Raw genomic sequence first — 14425 nt, 5'->3', positions numbered from 1 at the left:
TGTATTTAAGTTACATTTATTCCAAACATATACAACTATGAACTGTACATTGTACAACTTGCATCAGTTTTAGTAATAAAAGCAGTTTGGTTATGGACGTTTTGAAGGTCAGCTTCACATACACACTCTTTCTTCACTTGTCACGACTTGCTCGCTCAGCCAAGCTGCGGATGTCAAGTCAGACATCTTGGCAATTAGTAGTGATTGTTCCAGGTGCTGCAGCTGGAATAAGCAGGGCTGTGTTTTGCATGGAAGAAGAAGCCTAGCAGCATGATGCACGTCACACACATGCTAACCGCACATGCTAACTGCACACGTCAGGGTCCTTGCCCCACTGCCTCATCTCCAAGGGTCAACGTCCTCATCTGTCATCCAAAAGGTTTCTCCAGGTAGTGCGACTAACACGTAGTAGTGCGACACAAACTTGTAGTTGTGCGATACAAACATGTAGTTGTGCGATACAAACATACGAACATACTCGGGGTACACAAAAAAAATCCTTTCCATTCTTACTCGTCACACTTCTAAATTTGGTCGTCATTTTCAAAAATCTATTTGAAAAAAAACATGATTTTCTTGTAAAAATAATTTTTTTTTAAATCCATTTTTAGGCCACTTCAATGCAATTTCATGGTAATTATTATTGTTATTATTGGGAGAGTAGCTTTGAATGGGGAATGAATTCTGAATCAAATGATCAAGCGGGAATAAGATTGAATGGTTTGGCGTGCTCGCAGGGGTGCACAAGAATTTATCAACAACACCCAGAAACACTTTGCTCACCTAAGATGGACTGACTGATGCAAAGTGTAAAAGTGTTCTGTCCACATTTCAAATAGTTCTCAAGAACACTGTTTCACATCCAGAATGAGATTCTTGCTCGTCTTGATTCTAAATACATTCATCATTTTCAAAAAAACATTGAACAAATGTATTTTAGCTTCATTTTTTTTTACAAGAATCTTTTAGACATTTTAGGCCCTCTCAATGCAATTTCACTATAATCCTCAATATTGTGAAGGCCGTATGGAATCAGGAAACGTTTAAGAATCGAATCTTAATTTTCACAAATCGATAACAGAAAAAAAAAGTTTGACATTTGTAAGAATCCATTTAAAAAGAGCTTAGTTCTCACCTGTCACCTCTTGTGGAACTTTCATTACAACGTGACCATCCCTTTTCTTCAAGTTGAGTCGAATCCGAATCAAATCTTTTTAAAAAAATCAATAAAAAAAAAAAATCATTTTTTTATAAAAAAAAAAAAGGACATTTTGTTCCACCTCCATGCAAGCAGAAGATGTTTGGATGAAGATTGGCAAAGAGTGAAGAAAGGTGAAAGTGTGTGATTGTTAAAGGTGGGCGTGTCCTAACCAAAGTCAAAGGTGAGTGTGAGCACGCACTCTTTTGCCTTTCATTGGCGTCACGCGTGGTAGAGCTTGTCTTGCGCAATCATTGTCATTTCCTGCTCCGGCCAGGCCTGGCTGGCTCAAGTCCCGCCCTTTTTCAACTTCCCTTCTTCCCCAGCCGACAGTCCGAATTTCTTCCCCAGCTGACAGTCAGAACTTCTTCCTCAGCTGACAGTAGGAACTTCCCTTCTTCCCCAGCTGAGAGTCAGAACTTCTTCCCCAGCTGACAGTCAGAACTTCCCTTCTTCCCCAGCTGAGAGTCAGAACTTCCCTTCTTCCCCAGCTTAGAGTCAGAACTTCCCTTCTTCCCCAGCTGAGAGTCAGAACTTCTTCCCCAGCTGAGAGTCAGAAGTTCCCTTCTTCCCCAGCTGAGAGTCAGAGCTTCTTCCCCAGCTGAGAGTCAGGACTTCTTCCCCAGCTAACAGTCAGAACTTCCCTTCTTCCCCAGCTGACAGTCAGAACTTCCATTCTTCCCCAGCTGACAGTCAGAACTTCCCTTATTCCCCAGCTGAGAGTCAGAACTTCTTCCCCAGCTGAGAGTCAGAACTTCCCTTCTTCCCCAGCTGACAGTCAGAACTTCTTCCCCAGCTGACAGAACTTCTTCCCCAGCTGACAGTCAGAACTTCCCTTCTTACCCAGCTGAGAGTCAGAACTTCTTCCCCAGCTGACAGTCAGAACTTCCCTTCTTACCCAGCTGAGAGTCAGAACTTCTTCCCCAGCTGACAGTCAGAACTTCCCTTCTTCCCCAGCTGAGAGTCAGAACTTCTTCCCCAGCTTTCAGTCAGAACTTCTTCCCCAGCTGAGAGTCAGAACTTCTTCCCCAGCTGACAGTCAGAACTTCCCTTGTTCCCCAGCTGACAGTCAGAACTTCTTCCCCAGCTGACAGTCAGAACTTCCCTTCTTCCACAACTGACAGTCAGAACTTCTTCCCCAGCTGACAGTTAGAACTTCTTACCCAGCTGTCAGTCAGAACTTCTTCCCCAGCTGATAGTCAGAACCTGGTGATCTGCACGCCAGAGTCGCCCACGATGAGGCGGGCCAAGGAAGGGTGAACCTGCAAAGAAACACATATTTGACCTTCAGACCACTCCCTTCAGTACTTTTTAAAATATATTCAATGGAAATATTTTGTACATTTTAAAAATGCATGTGTTTATTCCTATTTGTATTTTGTTTGATATTATATATATGTATGAATACACATAATTATACATACACATAAATCCCCTCTAAGAGCAGAGAAACCTGCGAAACAGGCTTGTAGGGATGAAATGTCTTCTGTGTTTTTTCCTGACCTAACGTATATTCCACTCGACCTCGGTATTGAGCACTGTATAACGGATAAACCACAGAAACCTTGAGCACATCCATCCATCCGTCCATTCATTCATCTTCTTCTGTTTATCCGAGGTTGGGTCACAGAGAAGCCCGGACTTCCCTCTCCCCAGCAAGATCGTCCAGCTCCTGCCGGGGGATCCTGAGGCGTCCCCAGGCCAGCCAAGAAACAGTTTTTTCCCCAACGTGTCTTGAGTCTTCCCCGTGGCCTCCTGCTAGTCAGACATGCTCTAAACACCTCCCTAGGGAGGAGTTCGGGTGGCATCCTGACCAGATGCCTGAACCACCTCATCTGGCCCCCGTCAATGTGGAGGGGCAGCGGCTTTACTTTGAGCTCCTTTTGGATGACTGATCTCACCCTCTCTCTAAACTCATTCCAACCACTTGTACCTGTGATCTTGTCCTTTCGGTCATAACCCAAAGCTCATGACCATAGGTGACAATGGGAACGTAGATCGACCAGTAAATTGAGAACTTTGCCTTCCAGCTCAGCTCCTTCTTCACCACAACGGATCGATACAGCGTCCGCATTACTGAAAACTCTGCATTGATCCGCTTGTCGATCTCACCATCCACTCTTTCCTCACTCTTGAACAAGACTCCGAGGTACTTGACCTGCTCCACTTGGGGCAAGGTCTCACCCCCAACCCGAAGATGGCACTCCACCCTTTTCTGGGCGAGAACCATGGACTCGGACTTGGAGGTACTTATTTTCATCATAGTCGTTTCACACTCAGCTGCGAACAGATATAGTGAGAGCTGAAGATCCTGGCCAGATGAAGCCATCCGGTTTGGATCCACTCAACTCCCTGACTGCACCTGGAAATTCTGTCCAAAAAAGTTATGAACAGAACCGGTGACAAAGGGTAGCCTTGGCGGGGTTGTGGAAACGGGTCGGACTTACTGCCGGCAATGCAGACCAAGCTCTGACATGGTCGAATGCCTTCTCCAAGTCCACAAAGCACATGTAGACTGGTTGTGCAAACTCCCATGCACCCTCAAAGACCCTGCCGAGAGTATAGAGCTGGACTACAGTTCCACGACCAGGATGAAAACCACACTGTTCCTCCTGAATCGGAGGATTGACTAGCCGACGAAGGCTGAGGAGTGTGATCCCACGATAGTTGGAACACACCCTCTGGTTCCCCTTCTTAGAGAGAGGAAGCACCACGCCGGTCTGCCAATCCAGAGCTACCAACCCCGATGTCCAAGCGATGCTGCAGAGTCTTGTCAACCAACACAGCCCCAAAACATCCAGAACCTTACAGACCTCCGGGCGGACCTTGCCACCGAGCACCTTTTTAACCACTTTGGCAACCTCAGCCCCAGAAATAGGATAGTCTACCAGAGATTCCCCAGGCACTGCTTCCTCATAGCAAGACTTGTTGGTGGGATTGAAGAGGTCTTCCAAGTATTCCCTCCACCAAGCCACAAAATCCACAAAAGTGGTCAGCAGAACACCATCCTCACCATACACGGTGTTGACAGTGCACTGCTTCCCATTCCTGAGGCGGCGGCTGGTGGTCCAGAATCGCGTCGAAGCCGCCCGGGAGATATTTTCCATGGCTTCGCCGAACTCCTACCATGTCCGAGTTTTTGCCTCTGCGACCACTGAAGCCGTACACCGCTTGGCCTGTCGGTACCTGTCCACTGCCTACGGAGTCCTATGAGCCACAAGGACCCAATAGGACTCTTTCTTAAGCTTAGCAGCATCCCTCACTCTAAGATCACCACTACAATAGGCACCAACTACCTTGCGGCCACAGCTCCAATCGGGCGCCTCGACAAAAGGAGGTACAGAACATGGTCCACTGGGGATCAATGAGCAGCACCTCCGACCTTGCCATCGAGCACCTTTTTAACCACTTTGGCTACCTCAGCCCCAGAAATAGGATAGTCTACCAGAAATTCCCCAGGCACTGCTTCCTCATAGCAAGACTTGTTGGTGGGATTGAAGAGGTCTTCCAAGTATTCCCTCCACCAAGCCACAAAATCCACAATAGAGTCAGCAGAACACCATCCTCACCATACACGGTGTTGACAGTGCACTGCTTCCCATTCCTGAGGCGGCGGCTGGTGGTCCAGAATCGCTTCAAAGCCGCCCGGGAGATATTTTCCATGGTTTGCCGAACTCCTACCTTGTCCGAGTTTTTGCCTCCGCGACCGCTGAAGCCGGACACCGCTTGGCCTGTCGGTACCTGTCCGCTGCCTACGGAGTCCTATGAGCCAAAAGGACCCAATAGGACTCTTTCTTCGGCTTAGCAGCATCCCTCACTCTAAGATCACCGCTACAATAGGCACCAACTACCTTGCGGCCACAGCTCCAATCGGGCGCCTCGACAAAGGAGGTACAGAACATGGTCCACTGTGGATCAATGTGCAGCACCTCCGACCTTGCCACCGAGCACCTTTTTAACCACTTTGGCAACCTCAGCCCCAGAAATAGGATAGTCTACCAGAGATTCCCCAGGCACTGCTTCCTCATAGCAAGACTTGTTGGTGGGATTGAAGAGGTCTTCCAAGTATTCCCTTCACCAAGCCACAAAATCCACAATAGAGGTCAGCAGAACACCATCCTCACCATACACGGTGTTGACAGTGCACTGCTTCCCATTCCTGAGGCGGCGGCTGGTGGTCCAGAATCGCTTCGAAGCCGCCCGGGAGATATTTTCCATGGCTTCGCCGAACTCCTACCATGTCCGAGTTTTTGCCTCTGCGACCGCTGAAGCCGTACACCGCTTGGCCTGTCGGTACATGTCCGCTGCCTACGGAGTCCTATGAGCCAAAAGGACCCGATAGGACTCTTTCTTCAGCTTAGCAGCATCCCTCTCTCTAAGATCAACGCCACAATAGGCACCAACTACCTTGCGGCCACAGCTCCAATCGGGCGCCTCGACAAAGGAGGTACAGAACATGGTCCACTGGGGGATCAATGTGCAGCACCTCCCTCGTGACATTCCTGAGGTGGGAATTGAAACTCTCTGACAGGAGACTCTGCTAGACGTTCCCAGCAGACAATACGTTTGGGCCTGCCATGTCAGCATATATATGTGGTGGGGCAAAAAAGTATATAGTCAGTCACCAATTGTGCAAGTTGTCCCACTTAAAAAGATGATGTAATGTTTATAGTAGTACACTTCATCTATGAGAGACAGAATGGGGGAAAATAATCCAGAAAGTCACATTGTAGGATTTTTAATGAATGATTTGGAAAATCCTCTATCAAAGAAGTCTTTGGTCACCTACCAACAAACAAGATGTCTGATCAGTAACTACTTTTTTAAAAGGCTCCTCTGTCCTCCACTGGTTAGCTGTATTAATGTTTGGCCTGGTTATCAGTATCAAAGACACCTGTCCACTACCTCAAACACTCCAAAGTCCCCTAGGGCCAAGACCAAAAAGCTGTCAAAAGACAGAAACAACATTGTAGACCTGCACCAGGCTCGGAAGACTCAATCTGCAATCGTGGTGGGAAAAAATCAACTGTGGGAGCAATTATTCGACTATGGAAGACCTACAAGACCACTGATAATCTCCTTCCACGCAAGATCTCCCCCTGTGGGGTAAAAATGATCCCAGAATCCTACGGGGGAACCTAGTGAATGACCTGCAGTGACCAAAGGCTAGCATCAGTAACACAGGGACTCGCATCCTGCAGTGCCAGACGTCTCCAGGCCCGTCTGAAGTTTGCTAGAGAGCATTTGTAAGATCCAGAAGAGTATTGACAGGATGTCACATGGTCAGATGAAAGCTAAATAGTCAACTTGTGGTGTTTGGAGGAGAGGGAACAACCAAAGAACATATGTGAAGCACGCGGGTGGAAACATCAGGTTTTTCTGCCAAGGGACCAGAACGAATAGTCCATGTCAAGGAAAGACTGAGACGTGGAGTGAAAACCTCCTTCCATCAGCGAGGGCACTGAAGATGAAAAGTGGTTGACAATCATCCCAAACACACGACCAAGGAGTGGCTTCCTAACAAGCATTTCAAGGTCCTGGAGTGGCCTAGCCAGTCTCCAGATCTCAACCCCATAGAACATCTTTGGAGGGAGTTCAAAGTCCCTGTTGCTCAGTGACAGCCCCAAAACATCATTGCACTAGAGATCTGCATGGAGGAATGGGCCAGCAACAGTGTGTGAAAACCTTGTGATGACTCACAGAAAACCTTTGATTTTGATGTTCCTACATTCCAACACAGTGGAATGTCGGCCGGCTACGCTACCGTATTTGAACCTTGGTACTTGGCGAGCCCAGTGTGTTCTGAGGCGGTTTGGGAACAATAAGACGTTGCTGACCTGCGCCTGCAGCGGCCCGTAAGGCACCAGTTCTCCATCCACAGTCAGGGTCCCTCGCGTGGACAAGGGTTGCAGCCTGAAGGCCCGACAGCTGATGTGGCTCACGTACGGCGAGCTGACAGAGTGGTGGGTTCCTCGCTCCATGGCGAAGAACAGTCGGAGTAAAGTGGCTCTGGATATGCCCGCCCGCACAAAGGTCAGGTGGATCAGTCCGTCGTCAAAGCGGGCCTGGGGCGCGGCGTGGAGGTCGGCTCCCAGGTGGCTCTGATAGAGGGCCAGGACCAGGACAAAGTCCCCCTCGATTGTGACCCAGTCCCGTGTGGGAAGAGGCTGGTCAAGCGGGGGCAGCAGCTCATCCCTGGGCAGGTTGGGAGGCAGCGGCACGTAAGGACGGTTTTTGAAAGGGCCGTTCGGCTCGGCCATGTCGAAGTTGAACGTCGAGGACTGCATGCGCAGCGAGGGCGACGGCGAGGCGGACCCCGGCGTGTTCGGGCGCGGGGCGAGGTAGGACGAGGAGCGCGGGGACGCGCAGGAAGGCGACGACGGCGGCGTGGGCGAAAGGGAGAGGGAGAGGGAAGGGAGTTTTGGGGGGAGGGAGTTGGAGTGGGAGTGCTGCATGAGCGAGAGGGGGCGTGGCCGAGAGGAGTTCTTGTTGTGATCCACAGTTCTCGGCTTGTAGGAGAAAGGGGAGTGACGGAAGGGGGAGGAGATGGTGAGGGCTCGCTCGCGGGTCCCGTCCAGAGGGTATGCGTAGCTCCCGTTCAGGTCCATGTGCTCAGCCCCGTAGGAGGCGCCGGCGTCGGCTTCCTGTGCGAGCGGCTGACTGAACAGTGTGTCGGCGATCTGGCTCGAAGGAGCCGAGTTCTTTCTGAGTGTTGGCTTGGCGTCACGGGCTCCGTCTTGGTAGGTGTAGCAACATTCTGGCTCGCCATCAGTCTCTTCAGCGGGCACCAGTCCCTCCCCCATCTCTGCTCCTCCCTCCTCATCTTCGATCTGTGCCAAGGCTCCGTCCCCGGCAGCCATGTTGCGTTCCCCTCTCAGCCTCTCCTCTTCCATCTCCGTCTCCTTCTCCCGGTCCTCCATGAGGCTGCTGGCCCTCACCACGCCCGTGCCGCCTCCCCGGGCTCGCTCCCGCCGCCGCTCTCGCTCTCGCTGCCGCTCTTCCTTCTCCCGCTCTCCTTCGCCCCGCCGCAGACTCCTCTGTTCGCTGATGCCCATGTCGGAGCTGGTGCGGTGGATGGGAGTTTTGCAGAAGCCCTCCAGGCCTTCGGTGATGCTGCGCGACAGGGGCCTCCTCGGCGGCGGGGGCGTGGCGTCGGGAGAGGATGCCACGGTGGCGGGGGGGAGGTAGGACAGACGACCCTTGTAGGAGCGCAGGGAGGCGATTCGCACCAGGGTCCCCAGAGTGAAACGAGCAGAGCCCAGGCCGCGGTACCTGTGGTGAGAAAAAGGCCACTTTAGTACTTTAGGTCTGGATCCGTTTTGGCCACACCCCTGACTTCAAGCCTGAGTGAGGAATAAGGACGAGAGTTTCTTCCGGTACCAATTGCGCCCAACGATTTGGTTCTTTATCGGTTCTTACTGGGACGAAAGAGAATAAAACGATGGTTTAGCATACAGTTTACTTACCGTAAATGCCAGGCTATAAACTGCTACTTTTTCCTACGCTTTGACCTGCACGGCTCATTTATGGATTTTTTTTTGCTGACGGCAATAAAGGAAATAAAGTTTAAGTAGCAATGATAGTCACACACACACTAGGTGTGGCAAAATTATTCTCTGTATTTGACCCATCACCCTTGATCACCCCCAGGGAGGTGAGTGGAGCAGTGAGCAGCAGCGGTGGCCACGCCCGGGAATCATTTTTTGGGTGATTTAACCCACAATTCCAATCATTGATGTTGAGTGCCAAGCAGGGAGGTAATGGGTCCCATTTTTATAGTCTTTGGCATGACTCAGCGGGGTTTGAACTCACAACCTACCAATCTCAGGGCGGACACTCTAACCACTAGGCCACTGAGTTTGTCAAGTTTTAGTTTTCAATAAACACGTGAATGGTGTGTTATTGTTTGTGCTAGGTTTGTTTGTGCTGTTTAAAGCTTTAAACCGGGAGCAGAAGTGCAGTTTCGTCTTCTAGCCGTCCATAGCGGTCCTACTCGTATGGATTCTTCATTCATCGCTCCAAGCAACATTTTTGAGTTTTACAATGTAACTATCCATCCATCCATCATCTTCCGCTTATCCGAGGTCGGGTCGCGGGGGCAACAGCCTAAGCAGCGAAATCCAGACTTCCCTCTCACCAGCCACTTCGTCTAGCTCTTCCCGGGGGATCCCAAGGCGTTCCCAGGCCAGCCGGGAGACATAGTCTTCCCAACGTGTCCTGGGTCTTCCCTGTGGCCTCCTACCGGTTGGACGTGCCCTAAACACCTCCCTAGGGAGGCGTTCGGGTGGCATCCTGACCAGATGCCCGAACCACCTCATCTGGCTCCTCTCGATGTGAAGGAGCAGCGGCTTTACTTTGAGTTCCTCCCGGATGGCAGAGCTTCTCACCCTATCTCTAAGGGAGAGCCCCGCCACACGGCGGAGGAAACTCATTTCGGCCACTTGTACCCGTGATCTTATCCTTTTGGTCATGACCCAAAGCTCATGACCATAGGTGAGGATGGGAACGTAGATCGACCGGTAAATTGAGAGCTTTGCCTTCCGGCTCAGCTCCTTCACCACAACGGATCGGTACAACGTCCGCATTACTGAAGACGCCGCACCGATCCGCCTGTCGATCTCACGATCCACTCTTCCCTCACTCGTGAACAAGACTCCTAGGTACTTAAACTCCTCCACTTGGGGCAGGGTCTCCTCCCCAACCCGGAGATGGCATTCCACCCTTTTCCGGGCGAGAACCATGGACTCGGACTTGGAGGTGCTGATTCTCATTCCGGTCGCTTCACACTCGGCTGCGAACCGATCCAGCGAGAGCTGAAGATCAGGTCAGATGAAGCCATGAGGACCACATCATCTGCAAAAAGCAGAGACCTAATCCTGCGGTTACCAAACCGGAACCCCTCGACGCCTTGACTGCGCCTAGAAATTCTGTCCATAAAAGTTATGAACAGAATCGGTGACAAAGGACAGCCTTGGCGGAGTCCAACCCTCACTGGAAATGTGTTCGACTTACTGCCGGCAATGCGGACCAAGCTCTGGCACTGATCATACAGGGAACGGACCGCCACAATGTAACTAAAACAATTCATACTCAGTAAAGCGTCCCATGTGTGATCTCTGTACTGTAGGAGTGTTTTCATGCATATTCGTACATGCTATCATAATGTAATCAAGCTAGCGTCTTTAGTAGTAATATGCTAACATGTTTACAACGGCATTGTTTTTGTATTGTTTCACTTCCACAAATTCCTCAGTAAATTCACCAAAAGGTCACCGTGGAGTTATTGAGTCTGTTTAGCTGATTGGAGAGCTAGCTGGCGCAGCTCGTGGGTCCATGGCAACGGCTCCTGTTTTGTTTGATCAGCCGCTTTACTGCCCTGTTGCAGATACAATTACGGTATGTAAATAAACATTTACTAAATATTTCTGTGTAAACTCTTTTCAAAACGTATATTTCTGCGACTAACCCTATCTTTTTTTTTCAATTTGCCGTAGAAAGATAAAAACGCTGATTTAATAAATGTTTGTGACCACTCGTGGTCGGAGTTATCATTCCACTTCAACTTAAAGACAGCATAAGTCCATTCAAGAGCTGATCCGCCTCCGCTTGGGATGGTTTCCTGATGGCTCCGATGTGAACGGGACTCTTGCTGCTGTGTTGGATCCGCTTTGGACTGGACTCGCGACTGTGTTGGATCCATTATGGATTGAACTTTCACAGTATCATGTTAGACCTGCTCGACATCCATTGCTTTCCTCCTCTCCAAGGTTCTCATAGTCATCATTGTCACCGACGTCCCACTGGGTCATTATTGTCACCGATGTCCCACTGGGTGTGAGTTTTCCTTGCCCTTATGTGGGCCTACCGAGGATGTCGTAGTGGTTTGTGCAGCCCTTTGAGACACTAGTGATTTAGGGCTATATAAGTAAACATTGATTGATTGATTGAAGATGAATAAGATCATTGAATATGTTAGTGTTTGTTCTGTTTGACTCAATTTACTTGATCAAACCTTTTCTATCATTCCACACTACTAAATGATACAAGCGCTATTGGAAGTTTGTATACCTCTAAACGTGAGTGGAGTGGTAACCGTTTGTTTTGGACACATATACATAAATACATATACATACATATGTAAATATTCAGTATATACATACTGTACATATGTTATTTTTGGAAATATTAGCTCATTTGGAATTTGATGCGCCCTGCGATGAGGTGGCGACTTGTCCAGGGTGTACTCCGCCTTGCATCCGATTGTAGCTGAGATAGCTCCCCCCGCGACCCCAGAAGGAGTAAGCGGTAGGAAATGGATGGATGGATGGAATTTGATGCATGCAACAAAAAAGCTGGTACAAGTGTTAAAAAACACTGAGAAAGTTGAGGAATGCTCACTCTAATTTTAACTTAAGTGGGAATGTATTTGTTTGGGCTCACCGAATTGCCCCCCAAAAATTTACAAAAAAAAATTGTTTTTATTTTTTTTCAAACAAAAAGCTAAAAAAAAAAAGTTTACACAACGAAGAAAAAAAAAAAAGTTGATCGAATGGAATGAGTCAAACAGATATATAATAGAATAGAATAGAATAGAGTTTTATTGTCATTATTGCAATGAACAGGTTCAAAGAACAACGAAATTGGAGCAGCTCCTCCTAAGGTGCATATACAATATATACAATATATCAAACACTAAATGATATATTATTAACAATCTGGAATGGACTCATGCTGTCTTTAAGTTGAAGTGGAGTGATCATGTCTTTGTTTGGCCACACCTCAAAGCCCCAAAAAATATTTGCAAAAATACTTAAAAGCTGAAAAAATTAGTTAGCAAAAAGAAAAAAATGAAAAAAATCCACAAGAACAAACAAATTGAATAATTAAAAAAATAATACATTTTTAAAACCCAATTATAGTTTATTAAATTGGTGTAATAATGATAAAAATATAATAAAAATATCAGCAGGAATCCTGCATTCTCGTATCATTTAGTAATGTGGAATGTTAGAAAAGGTTTGATCAAGTGAAATGAGTCAGAGAACAAACACTAACATATTTGTTATTAACAATCTGGAATGGACTCATGCTGTCTTTAAGTTGAAGTGGAGTGGCAATTTATTTGTTTGGCCACAACTAGATGACAAAAAAAAAATATTAACACAATATTTTTTTTAACAACAAGCTGAACAAATAAGTTTGCAAAATTTAAATGAATTAAAAATAAATAAAAAAAAGAACAAAAAAATATGTATAATTATATATATATATATATATATATATATATATATATATATATATATTTTTTTTTTTTTTTTTTTTAACCAATTGGTGTTTCATACTTTTGTTCACGAAAACTAATAAAATTAGTAAGGAAAAAATCCAAATCAAAAAAATCAAAAAACTTATTTATAAAATAAAAAAGTTATAAAAATAAATAAATGCGATATCAGCAGGAATCCTACATACTTGTATCATTTGGTAGTGTGGAAGTTTAGAAAAGGTTTGATCAAGTGAAATGAGTCAATTATTATTAACCATCTTGAATGGACTCATGCTCTCTTTAAGTTGAAGTGCAGTGATCATGTCTTTGTTTAGCCACACCTCGATGCCCAAAAAAATATTTACAAAAATACTTAACAAAAAGCGGGAAAAATTAGTTAGCAAAATGAAAAAAATGAAGAAAAAAAATTCACAAGAACAAACAAATTGAATAATTAAAAAAAGAAAAAATATTTTTAAAACCTAATAATAACTGGTGTAATTGAAAAAAATTCTAAAAAAACAATAATAAATAAATGCGATATCAGCAGGAATCATTAGTAGTGTGGAATGTTTAAAAAGGTTGGATCAAGTGGAATGGGTCAACAGAGAAAAAACATTTATTATTAACAATCTGGAATGGACTCATGCTGTCTTTAAGTTGAAGTGGAGCAGTAACTTTGTTTTGGCCGCAATAATGTAATGAATCGGCGTTTTTTATTTTTGTGCACAAAACTAAAGAAATGAGTTGGCAAAACAACAACGAGCAAAGCGAGTAAAAGGATAAACTCACCTCTCACTTTCAATGTCCACGTCCGACACGAAGCCCCAGGCCACGGACAAGAAAGAGAAGACCCTCCTGGGCGCTGCGGCCCTGATGTTGTTATTGTTGTTGGAGGAGGGCGAGGAGGAGGAGGGGGGGCTGGTCGTCACGGAGACCAGGTCCATGGGCCGCACGCCGCCACGACACAGCAGGAAGCAGCAGTTCAGCAGCAGAGGCTCCCGCAGGCACATGTCGTACCTAGGAGGAGTATGGCACACTCACTAGCTGTACTGACACAGTTACATCTGCTGCATTAAAAAAGTCACTACATTCCACTTGAACTAATAGCTGTGCAAAAAAGGTTCCACTCCCACTTCCTGATAAACAATTTGGTGCTCACCCGCCTATTTCTTCCTCCGCGTGTTTCATAATGCCAAATGTAAACAAGTTTATAAGCTGCGCCATGTCTGGCTGCTCAAAAGACCAGGACTGTAGAAAATGCAGCCACAGGGAAACTTCAAGTCATTTCCAAAGTCTGTGCGCTTTGTCGCCATCTGGTGGACAACATGGAGAATTCCGTTCTGCGAACACTTGTCGAGCCTTCAACGAAACTAAGCGCAGCACCATGACTTTGGAAGGTTGTTTGTTTTGGATCATAAACTTCTATGATCCAATGCGAACAACCTTCCCTAGTCATGACTAGGGAAGGTTGTTTGCATTGGATCATAAACTTTGATCCAATGCAAACTAGTCATGAAAAGGGAAGGTTCTTAGCATTGGATCACAACCTTCCCTAGTCATGACTAGGAAAGGTTGTTTGCATTGGATCATAAACTTTGATCCAAAGCAAACTAGTCATGAATAAGGAAGGTTGTTTGTGTTGGATCATACAAGTGTATGATCCAATGCAAACAACCTTCCCTAGTCACCACTAGGGAAGGTTGTTTGCATTGGATCATAAACTTTGATCCAAAGCAAACTAGTCATGACTATGGAAAGTTGTTTGTGTTGGATCATACAAGTGTATGATCCAACACAAACAACCTTCCCTAGTCATGGTGCAAACAAATAAAATTAGAATTTGCGCTATACCTCGGGTAAAAGTGGGCTTTCTGGCAAAACAGCGCCGCTTTGGTCCACTGGCGCCGCCAAAATCAACCAAAGCTGCACCAAAGTACCTAAGTGGGGCTTTAACTAGTGTT

General features: G+C 46.7%; 1 protein-coding gene across 3 annotated transcripts in view; it reads right to left on the bottom strand.

The window, feature by feature from the left end:
• sphk2 (sphingosine kinase 2) overlaps positions 1–14425 on the bottom strand; it is a 35729-nt gene continuing 21304 nt past the window's right edge. For all 3 annotated transcript variants that reach the window (XM_061915244.1, XM_061915245.1, XM_061915246.1), the window contains 3 exons: positions 13254–13481; positions 7036–8470; positions 1–2460 (listed from right to left, as the gene is read on the bottom strand). In XM_061915244.1, coding sequence (XP_061771228.1) covers positions 2398–2460; positions 7036–8470; positions 13254–13481 — 1726 coding nt within the window. In that variant the 3' untranslated portion in view covers positions 1–2397. The remainder of the gene's footprint in view (positions 2461–7035; positions 8471–13253; positions 13482–14425) is intronic.

This window comes from Nerophis ophidion, linkage group LG11 (genome assembly GCF_033978795.1).
Source record: "Nerophis ophidion isolate RoL-2023_Sa linkage group LG11, RoL_Noph_v1.0, whole genome shotgun sequence".
Taxonomy (NCBI): Eukaryota; Metazoa; Chordata; class Actinopteri; order Syngnathiformes; family Syngnathidae; genus Nerophis; species Nerophis ophidion.
This window is presented reverse-complemented; position numbering and strand designations above follow the sequence as displayed.